At 38.5% G+C, this 17792-nt stretch overlaps 1 protein-coding gene across 6 annotated transcripts in view; it reads left to right on the top strand.

Annotated features, from left to right (window-relative positions):
- Positions 1–17792, top strand: part of LOC149798401 (receptor-type tyrosine-protein phosphatase alpha-like) — a 611129-nt gene that overhangs the window by 382904 nt on the left and 210433 nt on the right. For 2 of the 6 annotated variants that reach the window (XM_089963603.1, XM_089963602.1), the window contains exon 2: positions 10299–10541. The exons of the other annotated variants lie outside the window; for them this stretch is intronic. In XM_089963603.1, coding sequence (XP_089819729.1) covers positions 10299–10541 — 243 coding nt within the window. The remainder of the gene's footprint in view (positions 1–10298; positions 10542–17792) is intronic. 6 annotated transcript variants of the gene reach the window in all.

Genomic DNA, 17792 nt, shown 5'->3' on the forward strand with positions numbered 1-17792 from the left:
TTTTATTTATGTAATAGTTCATGGACATTATGTACAAAACCTAGTTCAAAAGGATTAAAGGCCAATGGTCACTGTACTGACTCCCTAACAGCAAACAAACACAAATGAACAGCCTTTGCTCCAATGTTTTCTGGTACAATACAGTATGACCGAATCATATTCTGCAAAGTCTGATAAAACCTTCTGAACCCGTTGCTTTTTCTTGTTGATAGGCAGAGGGTTTAAATTGTTGGATACCTACTTCATACCTAATTTGTTGGTAAACTCCAGACATGAAATGTGAACCTTCATCAGATTGGACGGATTTGGGGAGGCAAAGAAGGGCATAAAATACTTTGCCAAAGGTGTACCATGATTTTGTCATAATATTCCTTAAACGATTTGCTTCGGAAAATATTGTCGACGCAACTTTTATGGCCAACCAGTATTATTTGAAAGACATGGTCTTAGTTAAGAGACTAACACAATCTACCATCATGCTAAACGGTTCATCGGGCGCAGTAATAGGTTCAATATGAGCTTTAGGTATCTTCTAATTGGGTTTTCCTACCAGCAGTCGAGTGTAACATCATCTAATAAATTTGGAAATATCACATTGAAGTTTCGATCTACGAAAACGATTCACGATTGTATGATAAGCCTTATCGACAAGTAAATGACATGCAACGGGAGTTTCATTGACTACATTACAAACATCCTGTCGAGAAGACTTCAAAACAACAATTTCATAACTCACTGACAACTAATCTAGTCAGGAAACTAGAGAAAACTCGGGGAGGAAGATGAGAAGGAATTGGGGTATACGATAGAGAAAGGATACAACAGATGAGTAGAAATACAAGAACAAGTGGAAATCAATCTCGCACTGCTAATGATGCAATTGGCTTATTAAAGGGTCAAGCGAAAGGAGTGTACTCGTATATTTTAGTCATTTGATTTTTGAACTGTTATTACATTGTTATTATTTGAATTTCAACTTTTTTTCTATATTTAACCATCTAATCATCGGCATTGTTGACTGGAGGTTTGGAGCTTTACACCTATCTTACAGTAAGTTTCACTTCCAGTAAGACAGAGCATGGGTGGGACGTCAATATAAGTTTAAATAAATTATTGGGAGCACACATCCCTCCCCAACCATAAGTTAACCATTTCGCCTCAGTATTTGAGTTTTTTTGTATAGTGAGTCTATCACATTTTCCCTATGTTACAATCATAGGCTTTTCGCAAATTAGGATGCTCCTTGGATTCGACCACTTTTATACTTTGCTCTCATATGCATTATTATTGTGTTGGTCAACAAGACATTTATATATATTATATGAGTTTGAAGCTACTGTTTGCTTTCTTGTCTTTTCTACATTTATGAACAACAACAAAACTTTCTTTGCAATTTTTTGAAATCTTCAATTCTGTATATGGGAGACGGTGTTACCTGAACATGTTTCAGTGACATGCATTCTAGAGATTTTGCAGGTTCTATACTTTCTATAGGTAGTAATGGTATTTTCTGGAAACATGGCTCTACTAAATTATAATTCGCAGGTTTAAAGGACTTATTATTGGTGCAGGAGCAATAGGTTATTAAGCACCATGGTCAGCTTTTGTTCCAAAAGACCCCAAGTACGCCAACTTCAATCTAGCATTTAAATTTAAGTTATATTGCGAAATATTGCAATGTTTTCATCTGTGTGACGATCTTGTTTATGTACGGCTAATATATGTTCTAGTTTGTAATATATAATATATAATGCATTATTTATGCGAGATATTCACCCTAAGTTAGTCCATTACTATTTTGCAGTTTTATTTATTTTTGTTTTTAATTTCTTCATTTGTCTGCAGCAAGCTACTCTTCGAACTAATCAGTTATAATTTAGTTTGTAGAAACTTAACACAACAGCTGATGTAGATTTTCCAAATTCTTGATGTAGAGTTATTTGTCATTAAAAGCTATTATTAATACGACTTTCATTGTTTCAGTCATGTATCTCTATTCATTTGTTATTATATAATATTTCCAATGGCTTGAGATATATCTTGCGGCTCGTCATATTAAGTATTTAGTCAACTGGTAATGGTATAGAACATTCAGACAAGACTTTATTAATCTGAATATATTCATGAAATGTATAACCTGATTTTGTTAGCTGTGGTATAATTGCATCATATAAAGTGGTCTAAGATTGACATTGCCCAGGGTGGGAGTGGGAGACAACCGCCCCAATCCTACAAAAATGCCCCATACGACTCGCGTCTCTGATTACCTCTGTCAACTAAAATCCAGCTCTTGGCCTTCGCGAGTAGCTTAGATTTGAAGTCCGGCAGACCACGTTTTCCACTAACAGGAGAAGGGGTGAAGGCGGGCCACTGGCGCCTTAAAACCAGTTGCTTCGGGTAGATGCGACTCGTAAACCTTGGACGGTAGCTCATCTAGGAGAAGGAAAACTCCGATTCCTAACCTCTGCTGCCTTGTGGCTATAGCCACTCATGGGAAAGGCTAAGGGAGTACACCCCGACAGAAAATCCGGAGACGGAGTCCCTAAGGCGGTCTGACATTGACTTCAACGTCATTCCGACAACTCCTGCGACGCCGTTGGTGCCAAGCTGTATCAGCATTCGTCGTTCCCTTGGGCCCACCAGCTGCGTGGAGATGGGGGATCTGCTACATGGACAAAGCTGATTCTCCATACCACCCTGCCCAGGCTTCATAGCTCCATTGGAAAGGACACTCCAGCGTCGTCGCACGGCGTCGGCACAACATGAGAAGTAGCAGTTTACCGGTTTTAAGTCAAAACTCGATTGGTGTAGAGCTTGGCGCCAGGGGTTACTTCTGACGGTGCGAGAGATCACCAGGTCTCACTAGACAGATGCCGACCGCCTCAAACTGGGCAGCCCCCAGTCAGTAAGGTGCTGCCCGCCGTGGCCTGCCTGCTTCACTGGGTGTGTGGAGCTTAGAGAACCATCTCGACAAGTGGGCCACAAAACTCTGCACCAGGAAGGACTAAAAGGAACGAAATAAGAAGATTCCAACTCTTCGTTTTGCAACTTGGAACATCAGGACCATATGTCCTGGATTGACCGCTGTCCTACAGCAAATCGCTGATGCACGAACGACTGCCTTCATTGACAGAGAACTCACCCGACTGAACATCGACATTGCCTGCCTCCAGGAGACCGGATTGGCTGACAGCGGCACCATCAGGAAGACAATTACACGTTCTTTTGGCTGGGGAAGCCCTCGGATGAACCTAGGCAGCATGATGTAGGCTTTGCCGTAAAGAACACACTAATCGCCTTCATTAAACCTCCATCATCAGGTACTGAGAGAATCCTTGCCCTCCGGCTGTTAACATCCTTAGGCCCGGTTAACATCTTCAGCTTGTACGCCCCTACCCTCTGCTCCACCCACGAGGAGAAAGACAAGTTTTATGAGGCTCTGGAAGAGGAAAGCCCTCCAGGCATACAAGGCTACACCTAGGCCCAGAACATTACAAGCGATCGGGATTATAAGGAACAACGCCCAAAAGACCGACCACCGCTGTGCAAGCATCTATTGGCTCAACCTTTGCAACAATATACAGACAGCTGCCGACACCATGGACAAAAGAGGAATGTACGAGGGTAACAAAAAGGCGACAGGCCCACACCGCAGCTACAAGACCGCCCCCGCTCAAGTCCAAGACGGGCGAAGTCATCACAGACTAAGGGAAACAACTGCGCATTCCCAAGTACCTGTTATATGGGAAGTTAGCAGAAGGTTCACGACAAACTGGACGACCACATCTGCGATTCAAAGATGTTTGCAATAAGGATATGAAGACGGCAAACATCAAAGTCAACGACTGGGAGAGCTGTGCAAACAACCGTTCCAGCTGGCGTCTAGCTGTCAGACATGCAGTTCAAAACGCAGAGGAAGAGAGAAAAATAAAACAAGCTGAAAAGCGAGCTAGAAAGAAGGATAATCAAAAGCTTACTTTCGAGCTACGCCATCGTCTCCCGTAGAATGACGGATGCCAAGAACAAATAAAGGACAACACATTCTTCAAACTTCTAATGCATCTATCCATAATGCCCAGGTTAACTGAGTTCAGAATGAGTTAATGTCACACTGTGCTGCGCACGTATTAATTGAATCATTATTAATAACTTGAAATTGCATTGATCAAAAGACTTAGTAGTTTGTATACATAATTCATTTTTTGTGTGTGCTATACGTCTATCTCATCATATTCACGTGTTAAATTAACATCTGTGGAACTTATTATTCTAATTTATTTTGGATGGCAATGCTATGCTTCGTCCATTGTTATTTGTGATGTAATGGCCATGATTTATTTATATGAAATTTGTGATAGTTGCTTAAATTTACATCATTTAAAAACGGTCAGTTGGCGATTACGAAGACTACCTACGTCCTTCATTCTCTGCGCTTCGCATATCTAATCGTTTTCTGAATTTATTGCTCTTATATTTACTGTATTGTTGCATTAGGAATTGAATTTTTGTTAAAGTTGGAAGATAAAGATCCCTTAACCCGTTGCTTTGCTACAGTCAAAGAAATATCAAAGAAATTGTATCTATCCAAGAGGAAAGAAACACAAGAAGTTATGAAATTGCTGTCAATATTAACCAGTAGACAATAGAATCTATTAAAACTGATTTTAAAATGCGTGAAAAATATTATATTACAAACACATATCATTTTATGCATAAAACATTAAATTGCATTATATGGGTACTATCAGTCCAATTATAGTTTGTCAGTATTACATCCTTTTCGTTACAGTATACAAGTACATAACGGAATTTAAGCGGAAAGAAAATAATCGAACTGACAACGCTAAACGTACATAATGAAACAAAGAATATCATCTCACTCAGCAGTGGATTTGTTTTTTCGCGACGTAGCAAATGCATCATGTATATTTTCTATTCGTTATTTCTGAGTATTCTCTGTTTCAATATTTGTATCGTTATCTGTAGTAAACGCTCGAAGAAATACGTTTGAGAAGATTACAGGATCTTTTAAACTATTTCATTATATTTCAGAATTCCAAGGAATTTCAACTTAAGAGTATTTAAAGAATAAACTGTCAGGCCAACACTCTGTCGCTACACGGATTAGGAAAAAAGAGATGTGTGAAAGCAAAACACACAATACCAAAGAACCGCGAAAAGGCACAAAACCTCTTAACGTTCTAAAGTTTAAGCCAGTATAAACTAAACATTTTGCGATCTTTTTTATTAAAAAGACTTGGTCGAAGAACGTTGTCTGGCGGGTTTTTCATTTTCGTTATTAAATGAATAGCAATGAGAAGAAAAAGAAAACATATAAACTTCTCATTAAGCTTGTCTTGCACTAAACAATTCTTCTATTTGATGACAGCAACACAAGCTTGGCGCAGTTAAACAAATATATAATGTGTACATATTATAAAGTGCATGTGATTGGAGTATGTATTGATTAGCAGAAGGGAACTGCATAAGTTGTGATATGCTGAAGCCGACGCATTATAGAAACTTTGCCAAGCATACGAATGATTCTATAATTCATAAAGCCTGTAACAACTTCGATAAAATTGCATTAATATAAGGGCATTCGAATCATTCCTCTTACTTCATTTGTAAATATATTTGTTAAATTGTAATCTTCTAGGTAAGATAGCATAATGCTGACCGAACTCCATCTTGAATTGTTTAACAAAATAACACAAATTCATTGGTTTATTGCCATATGCTGTTATTGGTCATTCAAGTTCTAAGGTGAATATGAAATCACTTACTAGATTGGTTTATGTCAGTACGGGAGTGGCTGATCAGATCAGTTTGTGTTTTGAAGTGTCTGTGGCACATATGTAAGGAGATGAACTTTATGTGCAGCAGTTCTGACACATACGTTGCTCACAGTTCAGCACGGTGCAATTATCGTCTATTCTAAGCAATGCAGACTATCATTCGTTAAATGGCCACATACTACGGCGACCTGTCCATAATATCAGCTTTACCTTAACTCAACAGCCTACCCCGCCTGATCTTTGAATCCACATTATCCGGGTTTTGTGCAGAGTTAAGTTCTCCAGCATTTATCAACGTCTGACTGATTTATATCCGTTCCGGTCAGAAATCACAAATGGGAGTGTTCTCGATGGAAAAGGGAGCACCCTTATATAACTCATTTCTGTGTGCGTTGAGTTCTAGGTGGATTCGCATGCTATCTCCTATGGGAATTCACACAGGCATAGACAACGTGAAGGTATCATCCATGAGTTGTCGATGCGCATCTTAGACTAAAGACAATCACCTGTTAATATGCAGGCGTGCACAATCACCTGTGAGATGTAAGCAAATTAAAACTTTTGACAGTACGCAATGAGGATATATCGTTTAGGCGTTTTTAGTAACCACGTTGCAAGTACCATCAGTGCCACTGTTGGCGTCATCACATTAAATCCTAGCGACGACTTAACGGGGCATCAGGTAGTAGCCTACTGCCGAGCTCTGTAGCGTCATTTTCATGCATAATACACTAACGTGGGTAGTAGTATAGAAAGGAAGACAGATGTAGCTCTACAATGATAACAATTAAGCTGAAATATCTAGTTGCACTACAAAATACAGATAGAAAACCTGGAGGATTTTGTCATTTTCGCCAGAAAATCGAGTAGAAAACGCGGTTTGAAAGCTATTTATGAATAGATTCGTAAACACCAAATCCCCGATGATCTTTCAATAACATACTGTCTAGTTGTATTAGAAACATAGTTTTTCATTGGCTATTTGACTCGGGCATGAGAAGAAGGGTAAATGTTGCAGTTCTTTTCTTCTAAAGGAGCCACTATTTTTGTTTCGAGATCACTCCTTATTCCAAATACCCATCTTATCCTACCTTTTGCAAAGACTCATCTGTCTGTTTGCAGTTCATACAGGTTTGTCTTAGATCTGAGACCAAATAGTCTAAAATCCGGACACAAAATCTGATTCAGACCACGGGTAAAGTTTGGGTAGAAAATGTCGAGTCCAAAATAATGAGGTGTTTTATCTGTAATTTGTAGGGCAACTAGATATTTCAACTTAGACTATTTCACGAATCTGTGGACGAGGAAAAACGCCTTCCTTTATCTTATTTTCACTTAACCGTGGCATTTTTCCACGGAGCTATTTGAAAGCAGCCTGTGTTTTGTAAATGGCCTTGACCACGTTCTTCATCAGACCCAGATACATGTGCAATAGTGGTAACAAAATATTTCTTGATTAAACAAGTGGTTGATGCTGGACACTTTTCCTCCCAGGCTCCATTGACTGTCGGTGTGGCCAATCTCTCTTGATGTTGTGGGAATATTTTGCACGACTATCTCATTCCCAGAGAAAACAGCAGTAATTTCTGTACCCAGTCTGCACACCAAGCAAGAGAGCATGAACCTTCAAATTGCCCCAGCTACCACTGATGTTCGTCATAGTTTATGCACCTCAAACGTTTCTTCATGTTTTAATAGGTTTAATTCCTATCGACTGTATGACCAACTGGAATTGATGGCGAAATATTGATATTATGCAGCAAAACATACTTAACACTCATCATCGATGAATAATTTGGATCATTAACGATGTTGAGGGCTGCCATCACACCATCGATGTTGATGCAGGCTACATGATCGCCTTCAATGAAGAGAATCCATAATATCACCTGCCAGGAGATTCCACTGCTATGCTCTGGAGCCTAACAGCTCTGCTGCACTCTTGGATAGTCCCAAAGTCCTGACATGGTCATTTAGTTCACCGTGTATTATAAGGTGTGATTCAGAAAAGGAGGATGGGAGAAAATATGGATCATGTTACATTGATGGTTTAGGACTAGAAGTTTGATCCTCTTCCTTTCCTCGTCTGAGGTATTGGGCATATAGCTGATGGAATGTTTGGATAATACACAGTCCACTGTTTCTTTTTTGACACACCTTTCCAAACTGTTGGTTCTATCCAAATCATTGGCACTTAAAAAGATATAGATTTCCTTTTCCTGTTCAACCACTGGCGATGATTTGTTGACACGTGTTGCAGCATATGCGTGGGGCCCACCTATTGTCCTGATCTCCAATTTTGTAGCCAAAATAAAAGCGATAGGCTTCCTTAACCACTATGGTTATATTGCACGTTTGTCATGCAAACGTCACTTCACCACTAGCATAGCGGACCTTGTCTGCATTGTACACACAAGTACGAGACATCTCTGCTCAGTTTGTCTATATGAAAATGCATTCCTTTTCAAAACAAAGCACCGACAAATAGAAGAGCAAGACATGTTATGATTTATAGATATGATATAGGGCAATTTGTGCAACAGAGTAATGTAAGTTTAATTATGAATGCATCATCCATGACTAGAAAGAACATGACCCAATTCATATCATGCATGACGCAATACCAGCTTCAGATTCATCATTCATTGCTTTGCCTATAAAGCAACTACTGCCCAATCCCAGTCATATTTGTATTCATAAATCCATACAAAGATGTATTTGAGTCAATTCTGGTTTAAATTGAGATCCCTTTCGTTTATAACTTACTTATCATCCGCCATTCACAAATAAAGGGCCATATATACTGACCCAGGATCATATCTCTAAAACAATTGTAAGAATCATTTCCGTTTTCATTGACCTAGAATTAGTAACGTTTTACTACATTTATTTCGGAAGCATTTTGACAGTACAGCAGTGGAATCAAAGAGTAGCTTCCCCAAACGCTGCTTGAAGTCAGTACGACATGTTAATACCATGTGCGTCAGAATAGTATAGTATATTTTGTCATACGCGGTACTATTTGTAATTCATACGCTTTTGTAAGTTCGAGTCTTCGACTGCTTTGAATTTGATAATATTCCTTTGTTTAAAGATTCGGATCTTACCACTTTCGCATTAATGACTAAAGCCCCATCAGCGGTAAAGTTAAATTGTCAATTTTCTATTACTTCTGATATTTAGAGGTAATTGTTATATCAAAAAATGAGTAACCGACAGATTTTTTGGCCGTGGCCATGTGTGTGACCATAATTTATGTTTGTCTGACAAATACATAATTATTAACGATACATCTCCCTAACACGAACTTTCAATCGTTTTAGATACGATAATAAATATAAGTGGACTGGAGACTGCAGTGGTCACCAAAACATGAGATTTGATCGGTGTCTATCGCAACTGCACGTATAATTGTCAAACTGATTTTGAAGGTACAAACAAGTTGGCTGGATGTACCTAATGTCAAGAACGCCACCATGTTAGCTCAAAGACGGGTAGTGGAGCGATGTGCAAAAAAAAGTGGAGCGCCTTGGTCCATGCTAAACACTAGCTCCTTTTGACTGCAAACAAAGGCAGACATCCTGACTATTCGCACGCTTTATTTTGTATTTGTAAGCTTTAAATAGGTTGTTTAAGTTATAGATGAGTATAAGGTCTAGCCTTATTTACGAATGTATAATCTTCTGAAAGGAAACATCTGATCAACATCCTGGTCATGCCATTGTGTATTAGGTTTATCTATAAGGTTGTGGTGAATATAATTATTATTTCCTATCTTTTGACAAGTTTGGAGAGTCATTTTCAGGTATGTTAAGATGCAATTTGTCAGTAATCATTTATTTAAAATTTGGTCATTTGAATTACAAAGTTCTTATTTGTATTTTTGGACAAAATTATCACTTGGGATTAGTGTGAATTCATTCAGAGACATCGATGAGTATCTCATTGTGATTAATCAAAACTGTTAGTACAACAATACATTCAAGACTATTAACACGTTAGCACATTCAATATTGATATTCATTATATACTGATGAACTTGTAATAAAACATTTCAGTTTAGTTTGGGATTAACTTACAATACTATACTTTCCTCTTAAATTTTCACTTTTATACTTTGTAACATATAAATTTAAATGTATTTGTTGATTTTACTACTTTTGACAGATTCTTTTATTTCATCTACTTAATTTAAGACCATGCCGTCGGTACATTGCATAATAGTAACTGGATAGTTTGTATCCATTTTAAACCTGGGTTCTCAGAATACCTACATAATGGTCAAAAGATGCAGCTGCAAAATATATGAGGCAGAATAGTGAATATTGTTAGCACCAAGCTGGGCAAAATCCTTCTAGAATTATAATGCAGAAATTGTAGGCATTGTAGTGAATATTGGTGCGAATGGATTGATAGATGGACCGACGGGATTTCAAATAGAGTAAACATTACTCAAAATCATTATAAAATAAATAAATGAAGGAAATACTTTTTTCTAAGGCACGGTGAATTTTGCTCTACATAAGTCTGCTGTCCAGTCAACAACACTGGAATATAAGAATTTCCGCTGGACTGCTGATAAGGCTGTTGATGGGAAAATAGATGGCAGCAATCCGGAAAAGTCAGAATCATGTAGCGCAACTAATGCTATAGACAACACTGAGCATACCTGGGAAGTTGAAATTGGACTCAACATAACTGTAAAGACCATCACGGTTTACGGAAGAACAGATTATAATCTAGGTATAGTTTGATCGTTTAAATATAAATGTGTTAACCTCATCAAGAGACCCTTATCAGCTTTAATGGTCTTTGCTTAACATTGTAACAGTCTTACAAGTCAGCTTGTAGAAGTTTATTATTAATATTATTATTATTATTGTCATTATTATTATTATTATTATTATTATTATTATTGCACATAAAGAGATCCTAACTTTTGTTGGATTGTAAAGGTAACTCATGTAGTCGAACCATAGGGACATTTTTATATATGTTTTTCAGACATTCGGAATGATCCGTTTCCTAGGTTGGCTATTTGCTTTAATGTCTATGGATGCGGCGTACAGCATCAAACACATTGCGTTAGTCGTGAGTTTGTAAGCACCGAACACTATTCCAGGGCTTGTTAGGAGTTTGACACGTGTACCTTAGCGCGCTTAAAAATGGTTTCTTAGTCCTCCCACTTGAAATTAATTAGAAATGTATTATTATAATTAGTGTAATTGGATGAAACAATTGTCGCCAAGTACTGTTGGATACACGTTGACATAATTAGAAAGGGTTAAGGTGCGTAATATATCACGTTGGTGCTCACGGACTAATACGTTTATGGTGAGCAAAATCGATGGTCCCCTTCTCATGAACATTCCAAGCTCAATGTGAAAAATGAATTAGAAGAAACGTTATATTAAAATATCAAACAATATCTATATAATGTCACTATCAATGATTAATTAACGACAACTCAAAATGCATCTCCGCAGCATGCAATGACATTAGTGAAAAGAAAGAACTCGAAAATGATCACGTATGGACAAAGTTGCATACTATTGTTACTGGCGATTTGGATGATTTTTTTTCCCACAGACGATAAAGTTTCATCTCCTTGATTGTTCTATCTCATTTATTCATCAAGGTCACATGTCGATATAGTTGCTGATGTGATTTGGAGACAATCCCATCTTGGTTTTATGACTCAGCGATAACTAAAATTATACTTAATGGTTATAAAAAACTCGCCAGATCTTGATAATATTCGCAAAAAGGTAAACACACATTTCAGTCGTAGGGCAATATATATTATAGATTATATGGTAGCTGACGGACAATGACTGCAGAGGAGGAATGGAATATGCTGAAACTTCTTTTGTCGAGAAAACCTTTCTGCCCAAATAATTATTCACAAATATTTTTTGTACACGATATGACTTTCCTATTAGAGACATCAACCTGTTTTGTATATACAGTATGCCATTATCAAGTTGTCAGTCAAGAGCCCATTGGGAACAAAATAGGTATTTGGGACATACCGAAACAAACATTACATGATCACGTTCAAATTTACAACTCAATGACCTTCACGCAGCGCGATACCATTCTCAGTGACCAGAAAGTTGCAAAATGTTATCTTGATCGTTTCTGTCCGTCACGATATCATACCACCCAAAGATTTTTCAGAACTGCATCAGTATTTTCTTGATACAAAGGAAGAAATCGTTGTTGACAATGCAGCATATATGCATTCCACATGATATTTTGAAATACAGAAAAAGCGATCAGTTTACAATTGCAGAATGAACAGCACATGTCCTGCATCAAATTTATGTTTTCTTCCTCCGGATAATATATAATTTCTCAGAATACAATTGCTCGCCAAGAGATGAAATGAAGATTGGGTTATGAGTTACAAATTAGATCCTATACGGGTGGAATGACGTCACGGTACGTCTGTTGTCACGATAACACCTCAGACTCCCCTTGGAGTTCTGAACGCATTCCCACTTACCGCTGTGAAATATGGAGGACATCTCGAGGAAAACCCCAACCAGAATTTAATGCCTTATGAAGGCAGGTGAAATTAACTATTCGGCAGCACGTGTGACCGAGAATTATCGACGTAAATATAGTGTTACTGACCATAGATGTACGGGAAGACTTTAGTGAGAAAACAATGTCGGCAAAAACAGGTGCTAAATTCAATGGAACGGTTACTGAAGACGCCAATTATAATCACAAAAATAACTGGGGAAATTATTGATTACACAGGATAATACATATTTTGGAAAACTTTCAACAGTGGTGTAGCCCTAAAACTTATCCAACATCACGCCCAAGAGTGGTCGGCTAATTTGCAATGTTCCAGCAAGCTTGTTGTTAAATTTTACTCTGGTGATGTTTAGGATGGCCAAACCGCTCTACAAAATATCAGGAACAACATCATTTTGTTTTTTCTCGGATAAATCATTTTTCACGGATTGAAAACCTCATATGGTAAATACTCCAGGTGCAAGTTACAAACTTATGTATCTGAATGAGGCATCTTATTCTGGTATAATTTAGCTCAAGATCAACTTGTTTGCAAATTTGACTGATTTCTTTCACCTCGTCGCGTTAACCCTACGCAGAAACTTGCGTTCGACATGAGGCAACGTCAAGTTACCTCACAAACTTATCATAGTTTTTATCCATGTGGAAAAGAAAATCCGGATTGGATCCTGTTGACACGATAAAAATGATATGATCATGGTTGAGTACCAATCCTTGTTGCGTAATCATATGTGGGAATCAATGTCATTCTCCACCTATTTGTTGCAAATCTCACAATCTCAGGCTGGGGTGCACAGCGAATCATTATAATAAAGAACTAGACGATAATTGAACCACGGATAATAAACTACGTGAGTTAAATTTACAAATGCGACTAAATTCTGACCTGAAAAGATGGGAAAAATGCGTAAGGCGATCGTGAAAAATTCGTATGATGACTTTCATGCCACCTAGTTCCCCAGCCATATCAGCGTTCATTAGAGGTAAACAATTACGTGACACTCTTTAATGTGAATTTTTAATGCTTCATAACGACAAATACCCAAACGAATATGCCCCACTCGTATACAGACGGTGGATACTCTGGGAAAAATAATCAACGTACCAATACCAGGATTGGAAACAACCCTCAAGGTGTAACTTAATTGTACAATCGATATGATGTTGTGTTAGGTTGAGCATGCGACGAGCGTTGATTCGACTCCATTGTGTCCTTCATACACAACCACCGTTCATTTATTAAATCGTCTAGCAATATAGAACCCACAGCTTTTCTGGATCATTGACGATCGCGAAGAATGGTCAAATCTTGAATAATTTGCTGTGTCGCGGGTCCACTATGTATCACAAATCGCACACGTTGAACTTGATAGCATTTTGTTCAGCATCAAAATAAACTTGTCTCAACCGCTTCCGCAGAAAATTAGCATCATGTTAGAAAACAAAATGTATCTTACCAACGTAGTGATTGACCACCACGTTTACAACAGTGACTAAAGTTCTCTCCACAATTAAATTATTTGTCATCACAAGTATACAGGTGACTTGCTAATATCAATAATGGGATGCACGTTGAATCGGAATAGATTAATTTCACCACTTGATATAATAATTGTAAATACAAATACGAGTACCAACACGACTGTGTCAATGTCGAAAATGATGCCGGAATCTGATGTTGTATTTCTCAGCGCGATTATGGCGTCCCAGTAGCACACTTGAGATAGCATTGGATCAGCTTCGTGTGTACTACAGCTTGCTCAACATTAATTCGATGCCGTTTGGTGGGATATCATTCACAAATAGATTATTTCTTCATGAACAGCGCAACGTGAATCGACGAATCATAAATGGCCCACAGTAGCAGTTCTCGGCAGCGTTTACGAGACGATCAATGCTTAATGTCAATAGCGTATATGCACAATAACATGACAATATTATCGTTCACAAGCTGACACTAGATTCGGACATCGAGATAAAACCTTCCAGGTACCGCAATGACAATAGTGCATCATCAATCGAAACGGTACTCGGATGCGACTGAGGAACAAACTGTGAAACATTATCCTGGTCGCGATAGGCGTCATACAGACGATCGTGGTAAATCTCATGTGCGACGTCATCAATGGAAGTTTTTCATCGGGGGAGGACAGCTTGTATCGCGAAAGGAATATATTTCGTATTTTTTTTTTTCGAATATATCTCTGTGCGACTTAATAATGGTCATAACAATATTTATATCCGCGTGAGATTAACACAGACATATTGAAATATGTGTTTGCTTCATTTCTTAAAGAAACACTTCCCGTTAGTTTGTATATCATTGGCACGACGGCGTAATGGTAAGCTACAATTAGTCCCTGATGTTAATTGAATAAACAATGACGATCGTACACAATTACTCCGCCAACCGAGTCCGAGTGGTAAATTTACGCTTGCCTGTCAATTGAGTTTATTACAGATATTGGTTTGGCGCTGTTGCTCATGGGTTATTTGGCAGAGTTTTCCCAGTGTCCACAAAATCGGTGAGAATGCAATTGGAGTTGTTAAGATTAAGGTAATTTAAGTAGGGCGGTTTGACGCCTGGTTTGGGTTTCTGCTATATAGGATAGATTATCTAGATGAGTTTCCGGAGTTAGGGACAAGAATAAATTGCCAGTCGCCGCGCTGAACATATCTACGGGAACCATTAATTATCGTAGTACTAGCGGTCTGTTACTGCCAAATATCAAAACATAAATGCTCACCAAAGACAGCAAAATCATCCTTGTCGCATCAGCAGCACGACTAACTAATTTGGCGAGCAACAATGCCTAAGTCAATTTTTTTTCCTGAATGTCAACAGTTCGGAAACATGACGGCGAATTTTATCGCAGGGTGCGGGCTACAAGGGAGAGAACTGAGATGGCAAATCTCCGCGGCAATTAAATTGCTGAAATAACATAAAATGTCGTCAAACGTGTATCCGTTGCAGAATTTGAAATGGAAGAACCACTTTATAAAGATGAGTCTAGTATTGACATTATTCTAATTATGTTCGTGTGCCAAAAGATCATCGTCGAATAGAATTACAGGTTCAGTATATTAGCAGCTACTTCTTGCACGCTAAAGCCTTTATTGAGGTCGAAGGAACTCTCGATAAGCAAGATGCTAATCCGTACGTGGAAACACTGGTTTTGTTAACAAAGACAGAATGGCGCTACTTAACAGAGCCAAATACATCATAGGCGGCAAGGAAATCGAAACATGCCTAGACAACAGTGACGTGAGAACAACACTACCTGGACGTGCGCGGTACGTCGATGATTATTCCGGTAGCAATAGTCCCTCAATGATGTTATACAAGGACACCACAAGTAATGATGATGGCAGTACATTTGGATAGACGGTAAGACTCCTTTGTCACTTCAGCCGCAGCTAATGATGCTAAGGTAGAGGGAATGATGGAGAACCCAGCTTTTCCATTTGCTTTTTCATCGCCACCAAAAACAAATGTCAACCTGGGATATACAGTACGAGGAGAACAAATTAATGGCGAGGTCACATCTTTTGGCTTTGTAGAAATGTTAGGTTATTTTGGGGGTCAAACGCATAGCTGTGCTGAAAACGAGGTTATTTGCAGTAACGCTGCCGATAATGGAAATGTAACATTGTCAACATTGTCTTAGTGGATGCCCACCACTTTGTTTTATGTCAAAAAGTGGTCACTCTACGTTACGGTAGCTGTCGATGGCTTCGTATACTGTTCAAATTACTTTCAGTGTGTTTTTTATGTGGTAGATCACAGAATAGCGATAGGTTTATGCTCCGAGACATGAGTTCATAGCGTTTCACGACAATGAAAGGTTAAATACTCTTGAAAAACCCATGGCATTTGATTGACTTAGAGTCAGTGACGGTTCTTTACTGTTAAATGGTCATCGCGAGCCATCAGGGGAAATCAGTCTGATTTTTTAAAATCAAAATCACGTCGCACGATCATACCTCAGACTAATGAGTTGTACGGGAGGGGAACAGAACGTTGATATATGAATCCAGATATTTCAGAAATAATTCACCGCGTCGAATCCCATCTATTATTTGTTCGACCGTCTCGATTTATTCAGACAGAGCGTAGTTATCATGCATTTCAGATCATGTATGGATACGACAGGCACATGTATTAGTGCCTTTAGATGAATCTCTGTGATGCTCTCAGACAACATACTACTCGTTGAGGGAGTTGTAGAAGAATGAAGGTCGTTAACTCCTCTCTTTTAAACCTAAAGCAATTGATCCTACGCGAGTTAGCGGAAAAAGCATGCCCAACAACATATACAATCACGTTGATGTTACACTGTGTCAAAATGAAATTAAAAACTACGATCGGAAGCCAAAAGATAAATGTGGAGAAAGACTGCGATTATCAAATAAGTAGCTGGCGTTGATGTGGTAGTGCTAAATTAGCGCTAAATCGAGCGACAGATGAAACATTTCAGTGAGGCACCCAAAGCAAATCGTGGAATGAAAATATCACTACTCACTTCTGAGATTATGATTACGTCCAATTATGGCGGTATATCACCCATTTCTGTAGAAATACTAGCTCTGAATGCCGCTTGCAAAGCCGTTGTCACTCCCACTGCAACCGACATTGCATGTTGTGCTGACACTAAAACATCACAAAAACCCAAACAGGGGTGTGCATGCTAGAAAAGAAAGAGGATGGGGTCTGAGACTCATGCTAGGCTGGTTCCAAGTGCACTGCAACCGGTTAAGACATTCTCGGTGAGCCCACCGCCGTCAAATTTTGATTTACTTCAAATGGTACAAAGAAATCGAATACAGTATTGGAGAGGTGTCTAATATACCCGATAAATTACCTGATGCGCAACAATTCCATGAAACATGAATAAATAATCTAGACTCGAATGGTAGTCACAGTATTCCCTTGGTTGCATGTTACATCAATCCGCGCAACACCATATATTTTAATATTATTGTCCGAAGCTACCGCGAGAATTTATCAAGTACATCGCTGCGAGTGGAAGTGTTCAACCGCTCTGGCTATCAACGATGTCAACACAAGCCGCGGTACATCCTACCCTGTGTGTGGCAGAACCAATAGCGGCGTTACTTAATGCCGTGAAAAACTCAACCAATCTGGTGACCGCGTTAGACAATTATATAAACACGTCAAATTTTATTGCCATCTTATAGGGCTATCAAACATTGATGTAATTTACATATAGTATTACCATATATATTTATGGATGATCAAACGAAAGGAGAGACGGCAAAAAAACTGCCTGCATGAACGCATCAAAGCTTGAACACAGACGACGATTTAACCATGTTAGTGGACTACACTGGAGTAAATAAGGAAAAACCTGTTGTATTTCAAAATCAGTTTTGGCCAGATAACAAGTAGAAAAATTAAAATTAATGAGTTTAGTACTAGAATGC

This window comes from Sinohyriopsis cumingii, chromosome 6 (genome assembly GCF_028554795.1).
Source record: "Sinohyriopsis cumingii isolate HCF-2022 chromosome 6, ASM2855479v2, whole genome shotgun sequence".
NCBI lineage: Eukaryota > Metazoa > Mollusca > Bivalvia > Unionida > Unionidae > Sinohyriopsis > Sinohyriopsis cumingii.